Source organism: Anarrhichthys ocellatus, unplaced genomic scaffold (assembly GCF_004355925.1).
Source record: "Anarrhichthys ocellatus isolate YVR2014 unplaced genomic scaffold, GSC_Weel_1.0 scaffold22, whole genome shotgun sequence".
Classification (NCBI taxonomy): domain Eukaryota; kingdom Metazoa; phylum Chordata; class Actinopteri; order Perciformes; family Anarhichadidae; genus Anarrhichthys; species Anarrhichthys ocellatus.
Window position 1 is genome coordinate 37,632 of NW_022280052.1, and position 14,143 is coordinate 51,774.

Consider the following 14,143-nt stretch of genomic DNA (forward strand, 5'->3'; position numbering starts at 1 on the left):
CTCCTATATTTCTATATTCTATAATGTAGGCTATGCCAGGATATTCATTTTTTTAATGATCTCAAGATGAAAGATGAAATGGACACTTCAACCAGGAAAACTGTTACTTTTTGCTTCTTCAGCAGTGTCCTCACACTGCACATAGGGTCAAAATTGAGTCATCATACATATTTTAACAGCCCCCCCCCCCACCTTTCTTTGCATCATATATCATTCTCCTTTTTTATTTCCATAATTTATATCCCACTGGCTTACACTTATGAATCCATTCCTGTTAAATGTCGAGACCATGTGATGTGAAATAACCTCAAAATAAAGAGTACTTCAACATTTTGGAAAAAATTGGAAAAACCTATTTTGTGTTTATTTTGCCACAAAAATGTAAACAAGTATGCAACTACTTCATCCCTTGGGAACTATGTTTTTCTCATAGAGTCAATGGGGAAGGCAGCATCTGGTGTGTGCAAGATTATATTAGCAATATTTGTATTTTTTTGGGCAGACTGCTGCTTTAAATAGCTCCTTTTTATGAGTGGCATTTGCAATAATGACTCCTTTGTGATTGCAGTTTCTTCTCCATAGAGGACAGTAGAACGCAGAGAACAGTTGGGCACGGCCACAGTAATTGAAGCAATTGCAAATGAATCCCATGGGACTGTGTCTTCAGTCTCAGCTGAACTGAACGGAGCAAATGGCTTTTGTGAACAACTCTTGTGTGATTCCTTCCCGGGGCCACGTTGCAGTAACATCTGAATGAGAAAATCCTATCTTAATCCCACTTAAGAAAGCAATTTAGAGGTTTTTTTTCCCAAGACAGAAGGGGTGTTGTTGAATTCAATGTCGGTTGTCAGTCATGCTGCAATGTAACAATCTGTAAATCACCCTCAATCTGCTGCAGAGGCGACAGATAACTTCATCTGATAGCAAAGACTGACTTCTCCCTAAGCTATTTGGGCACCTTTCACTGCTTTGTCAGGAATTTCAAAGTCATGATTTGCCTCATAATTGCAAACATCTTCAAAATGCTCCAAAACATTTGTTTAAAACTGGAATGTGTGAAACTTTTACTGAGCTGTGTGAATAGTCGCTTATGCGCTATGCCACAATTCTGTGTAATAGTATTTTGCAATTCCCTTGGCATTACTCCAGGACGTTGACTTCAGTCTGACTTCCAGTGGAAACTGCAGAGATGTAGATTATACGGTAAATGCCCAATCTAAGTCCATTTACACCTGCAACACAACAACCAAAGATAAGCAGAACTTTTCTATGACACACTGTGTGAATTTCCACAAAATATAAGCATCATTATACCAGTGTTTATTGATAGTGATGCTATCCTATTGCATGTTGTAACGACATGAAGCAGAAGGTGTTATGTCTTGATGAATGGCCATGTTTGATGTGGCTCACACATTATAGTTGTAATCTGATTAAAGGAAGAACGTGGGTCAGGCGTAGCTATTGTTATCATACTGTGATAGTGGGGTAATGTGATTATGCGCTTAGTTGAAGTAGAAGCATAATCAAATAACTTATTGTTGTTGCTGAGTGACAGTTGCATGAGAAGACACTTGCTGGGACAGGATAAAAAAACAAGCTCAAAGCCTATTTGGACTGCAGGAGTGTACGCAGAGCTCATGCATGGAAATGAATGGAAAAGCGGTGCGGAGAAGTCCTTTAACACGGTAGAGAGGGTGTGATAGTAAAGGGCTGGGACACACAGCTGCCTGCTGTTATTGGCTTACCTGCAATCATTAAGGGAATTCCCTGTTTTGCCAGATTACAGGCAACTAGTGCCTGGAAAGTTCCCCGTTAAAGTAAAACAAAAAAAACTGTTTTGGCCCACATGGATTTTGGAGTTTGCACAAATTATTTTTCAAGGGTTTGATGAGCAGCGGTGATGAAGTAGAGTCTCTCAACCAAATTTAAAACTGTAGATATGTAGTCGCCCAAAACTGTATTTTTACCAGGATAATCATCTCAGTTTCAGTGTACTGTTGTCCAGATTTTGTTTACATTCATTTTCACTTATATATTAGTTTGTTCCCTTGTCTGTCCAGCTGATACTGGTGCCATGTTATTGCAGGCTGCTCTTGAACGCAGTATTTATTGCTTCAGGTTTTTCCAGGAAATGTATGTCCCATTTCTATAAAGCCTTTGCTGCTGACCTTGTGCGACCATTAGGGGCCATTGATGAAGCCAACAGCTCTGAGCAGTTATTTAAATTCTGTACACTCGGCTGTCATTACCGGTATTTGAAGAGGTTTGTCAGTCTTTATGTGATCCTCTGCAGAGTGGCCTGTAATGAGACATGCAGCTCTCGTTGAATTTGATCTAAACCTGTTTTGTTACCCTCCAGCAGCGTTGGGAGTTGGGGAAGTGAGGACGTGTTGATGATTTCCTTGAAGACTATACGTTTACCTTCGTGTAATTTAACAATAGCACCTCTAACACCTTGTCTGCCAACACGATCACATGGGAAGGCGTATAAATAGCGGGGACATGTCTGCGTCATTATCAATGTCATTTAACGCCACGTTGACACCGAGAAACATTAACAGCAACAAAACCGCTTAGTAAGGTTTAGGAAAAAGCATCATGGCTGGAAAAATAAATAAATACAGGACGGGAAATATATTGGACTTAAAAGTAAAATACCCACGGAAACAGCATAACAGGAAAACACATCACTAACGTCACAAACTTAACTTAAAAAAATAAACCCAACACTGGTCTCAAACACTGGTATCTGGTTGCAAGACCTGTCTTTGTCTGACCCATTCACTTCCCCTCCCGCTCTTGTCACTCTCACATTTAATATTACATCGCTTGGTCATATTCACGCGGATGCATTTTGCATTGCACTCTGTGCAGACAACATGGCGTACAAATGACACCAAAAAGCACGCAAAATGACTTACAAATTGTTGTGTCATTCATGCGCCAATTGGTGTAACGAAAGCTGCTCGTCAGCAGAGTCCGCCGCCTGAAAGTGAATGAGCATATTCCCCCCCCCCCCCCAAAAAAAATTGGACAACATATTGGGAAACAGTCATCACCAACTGTGATTATTGTGCACATACGAACATGATCTGGAATCTACACAGGAGTGTGTTCATCCACGTCACCTCTATCCATCTTCATCTTCTGGTTTGATCCTCTGCTGTCTCCTCTTCCTCTCCCCAGGTGTCCTTTCTTCCTCAGCGATGGCAGAAACAGTCGCCATAGCAACAGAGAGCCTACAGTGAAGTGAAAGAAAAGAGTGAGTGAGAAGGAAAAGAGAGAGATTGAAAAAGGATTGAAAAAGGTCCCCCTTTCTCCTTCTCTCCTTCCTTTTTCAAACTTTAAGGTTTAAATCTGCACTTCATCCATCTCTGTCTCACAGCATCTGTCGGTCTCTCTACATCTGTGTTTTCTTCTCTTTTCGTCTTCACATAGATTGCTTTCCTGGAGGTTTCTTTCATCTACTGTATCCCTGCACCTTTTAACTCTAATCCTTCATCTATTCCTCTGTGTCCTTGAGTTAAGGGCCAATTATACCTTCTGGGTCTAAGAAACATGATATACACAACTACACTCCCCCCTGTGTGCGTGTGTATAAGCAGCAAGACTCCTCCTCCATTGTAAACAGGGAAGGATGTGATTCTTGATTGAGGTAAAAAGTGCTTGTTAGCTGCATTATTCATTTACTTGTTTGCGATGTTGTGGGTTGATTTAAAGCAGAGAATCAAAGTCACACAGGGTGTCTCACGCTGGGAGGCTGTCTCATATTTAGGTGGCTTTCGTTATACTTACAATCCTGCGATTTCAAGTTCCTTAAAGGCGAAATCCACTGAAAACTATGATATTCTTAAATATGTAACAGCGATTAAGGTTTTACTTCAAAGTCAGTGGACATTCTCACCGCCGAAATGGAAATGATACAATGTTTATGTGTGGTGTAGGCTTTTTGCTGGAGAAAGAACAAAAGTGTGTATATATACTGTATGTGTGTGTCTGTTTTAATCTCATTCATATATTCATCAGCAGGCAGAAGTGCTGACGCAAGTGAGAGGGAGAGGAGGCATGGAAGTGAGAGACAGAAAGTGAAGAGGAGAAAGAAATCCAGAAATGTATCCATCCATCCATCCAGAGTGCTAATAGTGAATGTGGGGATGTAGACATTCAGAAAAGAGGTCAGAGAAAATCAATCCCCTTTTCTTCTCTTCTCTGAGTTTCATTTCTATAAGATTTATTTTGGATCAACGGGCAAATAAATCCTCAAATGCGGACCACAATAACATTGTTAATACTGACTCGCACTGTCCACAAATGCATTTGAGCTTGCAAGCTTACATCACAGTGTACCCAGCTCTCTGCTGTGTCTATGCTGACAACTTAAAGAGAGAAATGAAACAAAGGAGAGAGACACGATGGAAACAAGAGATGAGGACAAGGGGAGGATATGAGATAGAAACTGGAGGATGGATAAAAGGATGACGGGACAAATTATTGACCTATGACCGCATCAGTCACTACCCATAATTCATCAGGAGCATGTCCATACTGTGGACAGCTAGCTGAATCTCACGGCTAACTAGGTGTGACATCCATCGTCTTTTTACAACTGTAAAGGGCTGTTGTACAGTATTAACAAGAAGATTACGTGCTGTGTACTTGGTGAACATGACATGGAGATGCTCACAGGATATTGTGTGTGTGTGGTGTGTTAATGGGTTTGTGTATACAGGGGTGTCTAGTTTGTACGTGTGTTTATGTGTGCTTGGAAAGTAATTTGACCCATATGCACCCAAAGACAAGTATGATAAGTCAAAAGGCCACAACATTTGTTCTGATTGGTCTAAAGTCTTGCCATTTGGTCTGGATATTATTTGGGCTAGTATCTAACAGTACAGCTCTGAAATTTTTAGATCACATGAAAAGTCATACTTCTACTGTATTAACTCCCGTTAGTTTTTGTCTCACTTGAGATTGAAAACTACATACAACTTGGGTTGAGCCTGATCTTCTGGTCCTCCTTTGAAGGATACAACCGCAGAGCTGGGATTGAGTAAATCTTGCCAGTAAGTAGTAGTTGCTGAGTTATCATTAATTTAAGAATGTTCTCTGATGCGTTACCAAACACTGCTACACATGTTGAGATGCTTTGCCATCGAGGAAAGAAAAAAATCTGTCTTGTGCCAAAGTAAAACTTTAAACTTAAAAAAAAACACGGCTTCTCTTTGCATGCAATTCCTCTAGTTAGTTCAGCAGCTCCAGTGCTTAAAGCTGTTGTCTTAATCCTTAATCATCCTAAATACCAGAACCAAGTCGCCATGGTTTACTGCACTTTTTACAGTTACCTAGCAACACCCATTCACAAAATGCCATATAAGGCATATCGCAGTGTGGAGGCTGAATGTACTCTCCGAATTAGAGAGAGGCAGTCGGAGAGGACATTAGAGAGACGTGGCTTTTCAGAGTAAATCACAAACAAGTGAAGATATGTACTGTGTGGTCGAGGTCTCTAAAGAAACATTAGGGGCTCCTGGTAGCTGAGCAGGTTGTAGCTTTCATGTCTGACGACCGCAAAACAGTCACACTATCTCATCACCACAATTATTGTCTTTCTTGACAACAGTCCAGAGATGCAAGGTACACAGTCAATTAAAGTCCAACATAAGATGGAGCTGCTTTTGCATCCCACCCTGTGTATTCTCTGTCATGTACTGTTGCAGCTTACCACGTCATCCAAATACCAGCTCCTATACCTGCCATGTGATCCCCTGTACCTCCCGTCTCTCCTCATTACGTCTCTCCATTGTCAGTCAGTCGTTCAGCCTGCTGGTCAGCCAGCCATGCAACGAGCCAGCCAGTTAGTCATCTCAGTGGGAGCAGACTAAAACCTGGTCTCTTTCTTCCCACACCTAATACCCAGCAGATCTTAGGGCGTACAATGCAGACGATAACGAGCACCGTGCACAAGACCCGCGACATAAACTGCAGATTTTGGCCCCAGAAAAATAAAATAAAACACAAGTGATTGATGAAATTGTGTTTCCATGGCAACCATAGATATTTTATATTTGGCAGGAAGAAGACAGTGGGCCTACTGTGGTGCTCTGCCCTTGTCTTCTCTCTTCTGCTTTAATCTGTCATTGTTGTGCACGCACAGTAGATCATCGCTGCTTCAGACTTGTGGAGGAACAGATTATACCAGCACTCAAAGTACTTTGACCCGTATGCCACCATTTCAAATGTGAATAAATGTATTTAAATGAATGAAATACATATTTCCAAAGCTTTCGGCATTGAACTTCTGTTTCAACCTTTGTTGCAACATTTAGGGACTTTGAAAACAGTTTTGGTGACGATATTTCTCAAAAGCTGCTCCTGAGGGTTTTTCTGACCAACAATGTTAATAAGTCTGCTTATACAGCACACAGTGCATATTGGTGCAGCTGATGCATTTACGGTTGCTGCACAATATTATCCTTTTTGCACAATGTTTATTTTTTCCCTTTCCATAAAAGTGAGATTGCGTGAAGAGTTTTTGTTTTATTTTTACATTTGAGTTTATTTTCTCCTAAGCTACAGCCTTAATGCTGTTGTACAGGTTTGTTGTGATACCTTAGTAAACCACATTTACAACCCCATGGTGTTATCTTTCATAGTCATTTATGACACCGTCTAATCCATGAAGGCTTATTGCTGGTGTTGTCATGTAAGTGGCTTTCTCCTTCACAGCTTCAACTAAAGTGAGTGGAGTTGAAGTGGAGACAGAAGAAATTCAATTACGCAAATATAAAGGAGAGACTGGCATTGATTTATAATTTACCTCATGCAAGGAAAAAGACACATTTCTCCTTTTTCTTTAGGTACTCAGGAATAGCTCTGGGAAAGCCTATGCTCTCTGTGTGTGTGTGTGTGTGTCCCTTGCTGCTTGGTGATTGGAATGGAGTTAGTGTCCCAATGAATCACATTATGATCTCTTATCACTTATTTATAGACCTATGAATTATAGAAACCTCAATGAATCGTTCACCGACATGCAACGTCACGCGGTTCATGTGTGCATTGGTGTGGACTGTATGAACACTAGTTGCTCTGCTCTCCAGTGGTGGGCAGTATTGTGGGGTTTGGTTTGGTACAATGTGGTTCTGTATGGACTGGATCCATCACTACCATGTTCACAGTCGTTTTGCTGTGCTGTCTCCCCTCTGGAAGTGAAATCTGAAAAAATGAACAAATGCTTTGTAATCCTGGAACCAATGTGTACTGTTGATGAGTCAGTGTAACTAAACCAAAACCACAGAGAAAGAGGTGGGAGTTTCAGTTGATGCCTGCTGACTTTTGAGAGATACAACAGATTAGCCCTGCTTTGAAAAACAATGTGAGGGGCTACATTGGTGGGGGTGTGTTGCTTCAGGTATGGGGAAAAAAGAAGGTTAAAAGAAGAAATACAGCGCTTACATAAAGTAATCTACAAGGAATGCACATTTGCATGTATCTGATTGGCCACCCCAGTGCTTTGCCGGATGATGTGGCCTTGTGGTCCAGCAAAGGGTCAGCCAATTGAACTTTTTTGCCAGGTGAACCTCCCTCCGCTACTACTACTTTCTTCACATGCACATAAACATAAGTTCTTACGGGGCACTAGCTGAAAGGACTGATGCTGGAGGACAATCTCGAAGACACACGGAGTCCACAAGAATAAAATGAAGTAAAATACATTTTAGTTCCTCAGAATGTTTTTCTAGCGACACGTTGGCCTCAGACAGATTTGAAGGAAAACTTAATTAATACAGATCGCAAAATCAACAAAACAGTTCTAATAACACAGCACCATACCAATAATGATCCAACAAGGGCATGTAAATGATTGTGAATATTTGTTTGGTCTCACATCTGACAGAATGTTGGATGTAACAATGTCAGTTAAACAGCGGTTGCTTGTTTCAGAATAATGTGCATTCAGTACTTTCTAATTTTCTTCCTGGTCCCACACACGTTTCTTTACCCTGTGAATAGTCTGTCATCGTTATATTCAGGTTTTAAAAAATAATAGACCTGTACACAGAAAGCTTATTAAAATGACTCGAACTTGACCCAGGTGGCCTTGATGGTGGCCTCAAAATGACTTTGCAAAGCTATTCATTCTTTGGCAGGCCTGGACCCTTTTTTTAACATCTCCCTGCAAATTTCTGTTGCCAAGTGATTTTGGCTAAAGCTCCTCTTACTGGCTAGAATTGCAATTGTTGCTTGGCAACATGAACTTAGTGAGCATCTTAACAGGAAGCAACTATTGAGGCTTCAGTGATTTAATGACACAACTCTTTTTGTTGGCTCTGCACCAGGCTGTCGGTTCGCTGCGTGACATCCTGCTATCTGCAGGGCACCATCTCATACTCGTGTGTGTGTGTGTGTGTGTGTGTGTGTGTGTGTGTGTGTGTGTGTGTGTGTGTGTGTGTGTGTGTGTGTGTGTGTGTGTGTGTGTGTGTGTGTGTGTGTGTTGAAGATACTAGTCTCTCAAGCTGCTTGCGAATACAAAATTCTCTCAGCAACTATCCTCCCCTGAGACACGCATGTTTGTATCTATATGCTTTTCAGAACCGTCACTGCCCCTCACCCTTACCTCAACTATCACAACTACATGCCAAAACCCCAACCTAACCCGAGCCCTAATTTAAGTCAAACATAACACTAAAACCACGTCCAACCCATCAACAGCCCTTCGGAGTATAGTGAGAACTGGCCAAAATGTACTCCGTCTGCAGTTTCAACTTGCTGTCATGATATCTGCATAGCTGTGAAATCCTGGTGCTGTGATAACATGAGCATCACTGTTGTATTTCCATCTAACACTTACAGAATAGATGTGAGGTGTTGAGAAGGAGCAGCAATTTGGTACCAAAAATAGGCGAGCTCTCTAAATGTACAGCAGCAGGGCAACCTGTGTTTTATAGCGGAGCTATGCTTGGCTCTCTCTACCAGAGCTGCCCAAAATAGGACCTGTGGGCAAAATCTGCTGAATCTGAGCTGCCTGAAATAGGAGCTGTAGGCAAAACCTGGCTCTCATAGAATGAGTTTGGCCAACCAAAGTGTTACACGGAGTGTAAAATGTGCTGCTTTTCATGCATTGTGTTTGAATTTGATAACTTCTCATCTGAGTTACTTGACAACGAGGCTCTTATGAGCCTTATTAGTCTTGCAGTGCTTACATTTTGAGCAAAATCTGAGAATGTTACAGTGAAAATGCCTTTCGTGAGTTTCTGCTCCTGAAAGAAGAATACAAAAACATTTCTTGTACAGTATTTAATTTCTCCTTCACCGTCCACAGTCTGTAATTGTTGAATATTGGTTTGGTATATGTTTTGACAGTGATTGATCAATAAATTAAAAATGCAGCAAAGTATTTGCATTCCTATAAAGTTATCAATTAGAGCCAATATTGTTTTTGATATAACATTTGGGATTAGACTTTAAGCAAAGTAGTTATTCGGAAAAAGACACAAAGCTCCTCTTATTGATTTTAAATCACCGTCTGGCCTCTTGTGGCCGAATGCTTTTATAAAACTGTGGTAACATCACTGTAATATAACAGAGGGCCAGTGCAAGAGTGCACAGCTGCATGTAGAAAAAACACGAGGAATTTTAAAAAGAAGAATGTTTAAGGATCCCTCAACATTTTACACAATATAATGTAACAAGTCTTATCAGTCTAAACTTAATAAGCAGTCAGTAACAGATGAGACTCACATTTTTCCAAGAAATACACACGTTTATCCATTTGGACACAAGCCTTTAAAATATGCTACTTACCATCCTTTTAACCAACACTACAATTCTATACTTTTTACTGTTTGTGCCGTCGACCATTTTATAAAAGTATCTCACGTTTTTGTACGAAAACTAAAGGTTTGATTGTTTCAAAGTCAAACTTCTTCTATACACCAAGGCCCCTCTAAATTGTTGCAGCCGTGATTAAACAGGCGATGTAAACCTTTTCAAATTCAGTTTCAGGAAGTTGTATCCCTGGAAGTAAACACTTGAATGTTTCAGTTGGTGTCCTATCAACTCTGGATTTGGACAATCCTCAAGGTGACCCAGGAAACAGGGAGGGAGAAAGAGATGGAGATGACTTGTAGAGTGACAGAGTGACTGGCTGGCCAGCTTCCTGTTTCCTCCCAGACTGTTGTTAAACTCAGTCAATCTTGGAGAGTCCCGGTGCTGCCATCTGGGTTTAACTGGAGCTTCATCATGGCTCTGCCAACTGGCACAGATGGCATAAGGATACTATGTCATTTGTTTGAGTGGAGTTGAGCACAGTGGAATGAAGTAGAGCTGAATGTCCTCAGTCATGTTTAGTTATCAAGTGTCTGAAGTCAGTTTAAAGAGGCTGTATTTAGCATCCAGAGCATTAATATAGCAGCTAACTATGAGCTAAATGCAGTGGCGGGCCATCAGGGCCTGCAAGGCCTTCTCTGCTGGCCTAAACAGAATCACAAAGCTATATCTATTTTATAATTTAATAATTTTTCTTAAATACACTACATGTATTGTAATTTATACAAATATTTTCCCCATAATCTTATTTTCTCATTGCACAGCTACTGTCTTCCTCAGTTGCTCTGCTTCCAGTGCAGCTTGTTTTAAGTAGAGCTTTTATCCAATCAGATTTCACCTCTGTGTCTCTAGGTTAGAAGAGAGGCCCCGGCCTGCAGACTCACAAGTGCATCCATGTGCAGTTTAAGTGAATGAGGACAATATTATTGATTGTCATATTCTTCAACCAATCAGATCTTTAGTTTGACACGTTGGGCGTATTCTTTGACGTGTCAGCGCCTGCTAGCCGGCCTATAATGACGTCAGCATTACGTGCAGCTCAGTGTCCATGTACAGCTCTGCCGCGAGGTGCAGAGTGCGCTGTGATTGGTCAGTCGGTGAGCACGTGACTATCGTGAAACGAAACTTAACAGCAGAGGCTTAGTTGGGTAGTGAATCACATAACGTGATGCAGCTCAGCCAATCAAATATGGGCATTCTGACCCGAGTAAGATGTACCACACACCATGACACAGGGGGCTGAGACGAGGAAAGAGTACGTTCAACTTTCAAGTTGTGAAAGTAAAATCATAAGACGATCTCTTTGGGCCGCAACTTGTCATTAAGGAATGATGGTGGGTCCCACAGCCAGACCAGCTGATAACAACTGTCCTCCATGAGCGCAGAAAACATTGTTTTCCTGAATATAAGCTTCTGCATTTTCCAGATGCTCTAGTACTATTCAAACGTATTGCAAGTCTCGTACCGAACGGTACGTACATAGGTACGTACATTTAATACGTACATAGTTTTACAGCCTTAGAAACTAATAGTAACTGTGGCGCCATCATGTGGTTATAAGGCGGTATTTCAGCTGCAGGACAACAGTGAAGGCCTAGGTATAAAATGCACGGCCCGCCACTGGCTAAATGTATAGTTGAGTAATGTCTTCCTGAGCAGAGAATGAAGGACCTCTCCCTCCGTGTGTGTTGTTGTTGTCCCAGCGCCGGCTCACCATCACCACGCTGACAGCCGTTGAGAGGCAATTGAAACGCTCTCTCGTATCGTGCTCCTTTAAAGTGGCATTCTCGAAGATTTTCATTTAAATAAACATCTGTTTAGACACTGATGGCGGTAACACAATGGTGATGGACTGCTCCCGTCATGACACATGACCTCCCTCACGCCACAAGCCCACTTCTCTAATCTCAGCTCAGTATGACCATGCTGGATGATTCCACATCTCGGGATTTCAACTTAAGAATTTAAAAAGGATCATTACTAGAAGCATTTCAAACTCCAGTTGAAACCGGTTTTAACGGTGATGTGGTCATAAATGAGCTGGTGCTTGTCCGTGAGCGACATGGTGATTTCATGGCACTATTATTTGTGTTTTGATCTGATTCGTATGTATCTAGTGTTGAGTATAGTGTATCTTAACGGACCATTGTGGGAGGGGTGCAATGGTTCATGCTATGCAATTTATGTCCATCAGCGCTGCTCAGTACCAATGCAGGAAATAATGTGCTATTCAGGAAACAGGGCAGGAAGTAAGAGTCCAACTTTTGACCCTAACCATACCGTAACAATAGTTTATTTGCTGTAACCACTATATTTCCCTGAATTTAACCGCTGTAGTCACCATGTGCAGGTGTGGAAAAATGATGTAAAATTGGACCTAATCTGCAACATCTATTGATGTTCTTGTCTGAATTGCTAATAGTTGCTGATCAACCCAAAATGTTTAGCTGAGGTGAAAGACTGCAGGCAACACATTACACATTCAGCCTCTGAGCTGAGGAGATAAACATTTCCGAACTGCACATTGAAGTTTAATCATTTAGTTGCCAACACCGAAGAAACGGCCACCTGTATGTGAAGCGGATTTGTTACTTTGCAAACAGATAAAGGCATCAAATAGAATTTAATTGGCCTCATGCCGGCTGGGGATGAGCTCATTGGGCTCAGGAAGGTGCAAAACAGCAATCCGCTCAATAGGCTACTGACTACGAGCAGCATGCTTTGAACTCTGAGCTCTGGCTGTTCACTAACATCTATGATGCCCATTTCAACACCACTGTATGCAATCATAACTGTGGTACACCTGAGGCTAGTTAACCTCCGGGTCATACATTTTCAAGAACCTTCCTGCAGAAGAGCTGGCAAGGTAGAAGTTTACCTTGCTCAACATTCACCGAGTCCTTACCTGTAAATTTAACTAATGAGCTATATCTTCAATGACAGTGTGATCATCACTTGGGATAGATGGCACCATGACCTTTCAGATTCAGATTTAATTTTGGAAGCTGGAGGGTCGCGGTCAAGAGGAGGATGAGGAGGGGGGGGCACATTTACCCCGGGCATGAGTCCAAACACTTGGAGTCTTTTTGGCAGTGGGGACAGTTGTTGATCATGTCAGGGATGTTTTTGCAAACTGACTCTCAAACGCACATCTGATCATTCAAACGTGTTACTGCTGCTGTCGCTAGTCAGATTGGAAGACCTGCAGGGTTGATCATGTCTTTGTGGAGTCCATTTAAAAAACAAAGTTGACACTAAAAGGGGCACTCTACAGATTTTACACTTGAAGATCAGTGTATTTGTCATCGTGAGTACTATCTGGCCTTTGCAAACAGTTGTATAAGGTCTTTCTGTGGCTCTGGAGACGCTAATACCCATGACAGCCTGCGTTACTGAGCGGACTTTTGAAAGATATGGGTGTTTTACGAGGCAGGGAGGGTCTGATTCTGCAGAGATTGGAAAAATGTAAGACTTTCAAGCGATCAAATTGTTGGACATCTGAAGACGGTTGTATAATTGCAGACTTGGACGTGTGAGTGTTAAAAAAGTACTGTGCATTTGGAATGTAACACTGTATTCATTAAATGTAGGTTTTAATTATCTTGAATGACAGACACCTGTCTGGAGCTGGACTCATACGCCAGGAGATTGTAAGTCTGGATATCTTTGCCTCTCAAGCTTTGATTTTGACCATCTTGCAAGACTCCCAATTGTGCAATACATGTATATAGAAACAGTGCATATTCTTTTTTTTCTAACTTTGCTAATAAACAACCTCAAAACTCTTTAACAGGAGGCTGGAAAATAAGACATGACATGAGTATTTGCAGTCATTTTATTACATAGAGCTCAGCTGCAACGGTAACTTGATTAACTGATTAGTCAGTGGACAGAAAATGAATCAGCAATTATATTGATAATTGATTAAACGACTATTTCATTTTTCACAATTAAACATCCAGACATTCTCCTGTGTAAGCTTCTCAAATAGGGATCGATGGGATAGTAAGCTGATGTCACCTTGGAGGATCTGGAAATTGTGACTGTTTCAGCAGATTAGTCGATAATGAAAACAGCCCCATAGTCTGCATAGGGCCTACATATGCTTAGAATAACAAACGAGTGTCGTAAAATATCCAACAACCAAAGCAAATCATTTCAAATACTCTTTTTTTCAACATTAAGCTATTTTTGAACATAGAAAAGAAACATTTTTTTCTCACAGGAAAAGATGGAGGCAGCATGGCAACAGTCTCAGGGACACGCTCTGTGTGTGTGTGTGTGTGTGTGTGTGTGTGTGTGTGTGTGTGTGTGT

At 41.3% G+C, this 14,143-nt stretch overlaps 1 protein-coding gene across 3 annotated transcripts in view; it reads left to right on the forward strand.

Moving 5' to 3' along the window:
* lrrc7 (leucine rich repeat containing 7) overlaps positions 1 to 14,143 on the forward strand; it is a 97,827-nt gene that overhangs the window by 24,989 nt on the left and 58,695 nt on the right. The window contains exon 3 of one of the 3 annotated variants that reach the window (XM_031859774.1): positions 3,190 to 3,265. The exons of the other annotated variants lie outside the window; for them this stretch is intronic. Within the exon in view, the coding sequence (XP_031715634.1) occupies position 3,265 (1 nt within the window). The 5' untranslated portion in view covers positions 3,190 to 3,264. The remainder of the gene's footprint in view (positions 1 to 3,189; positions 3,266 to 14,143) is intronic. 3 annotated transcript variants of the gene reach the window in all.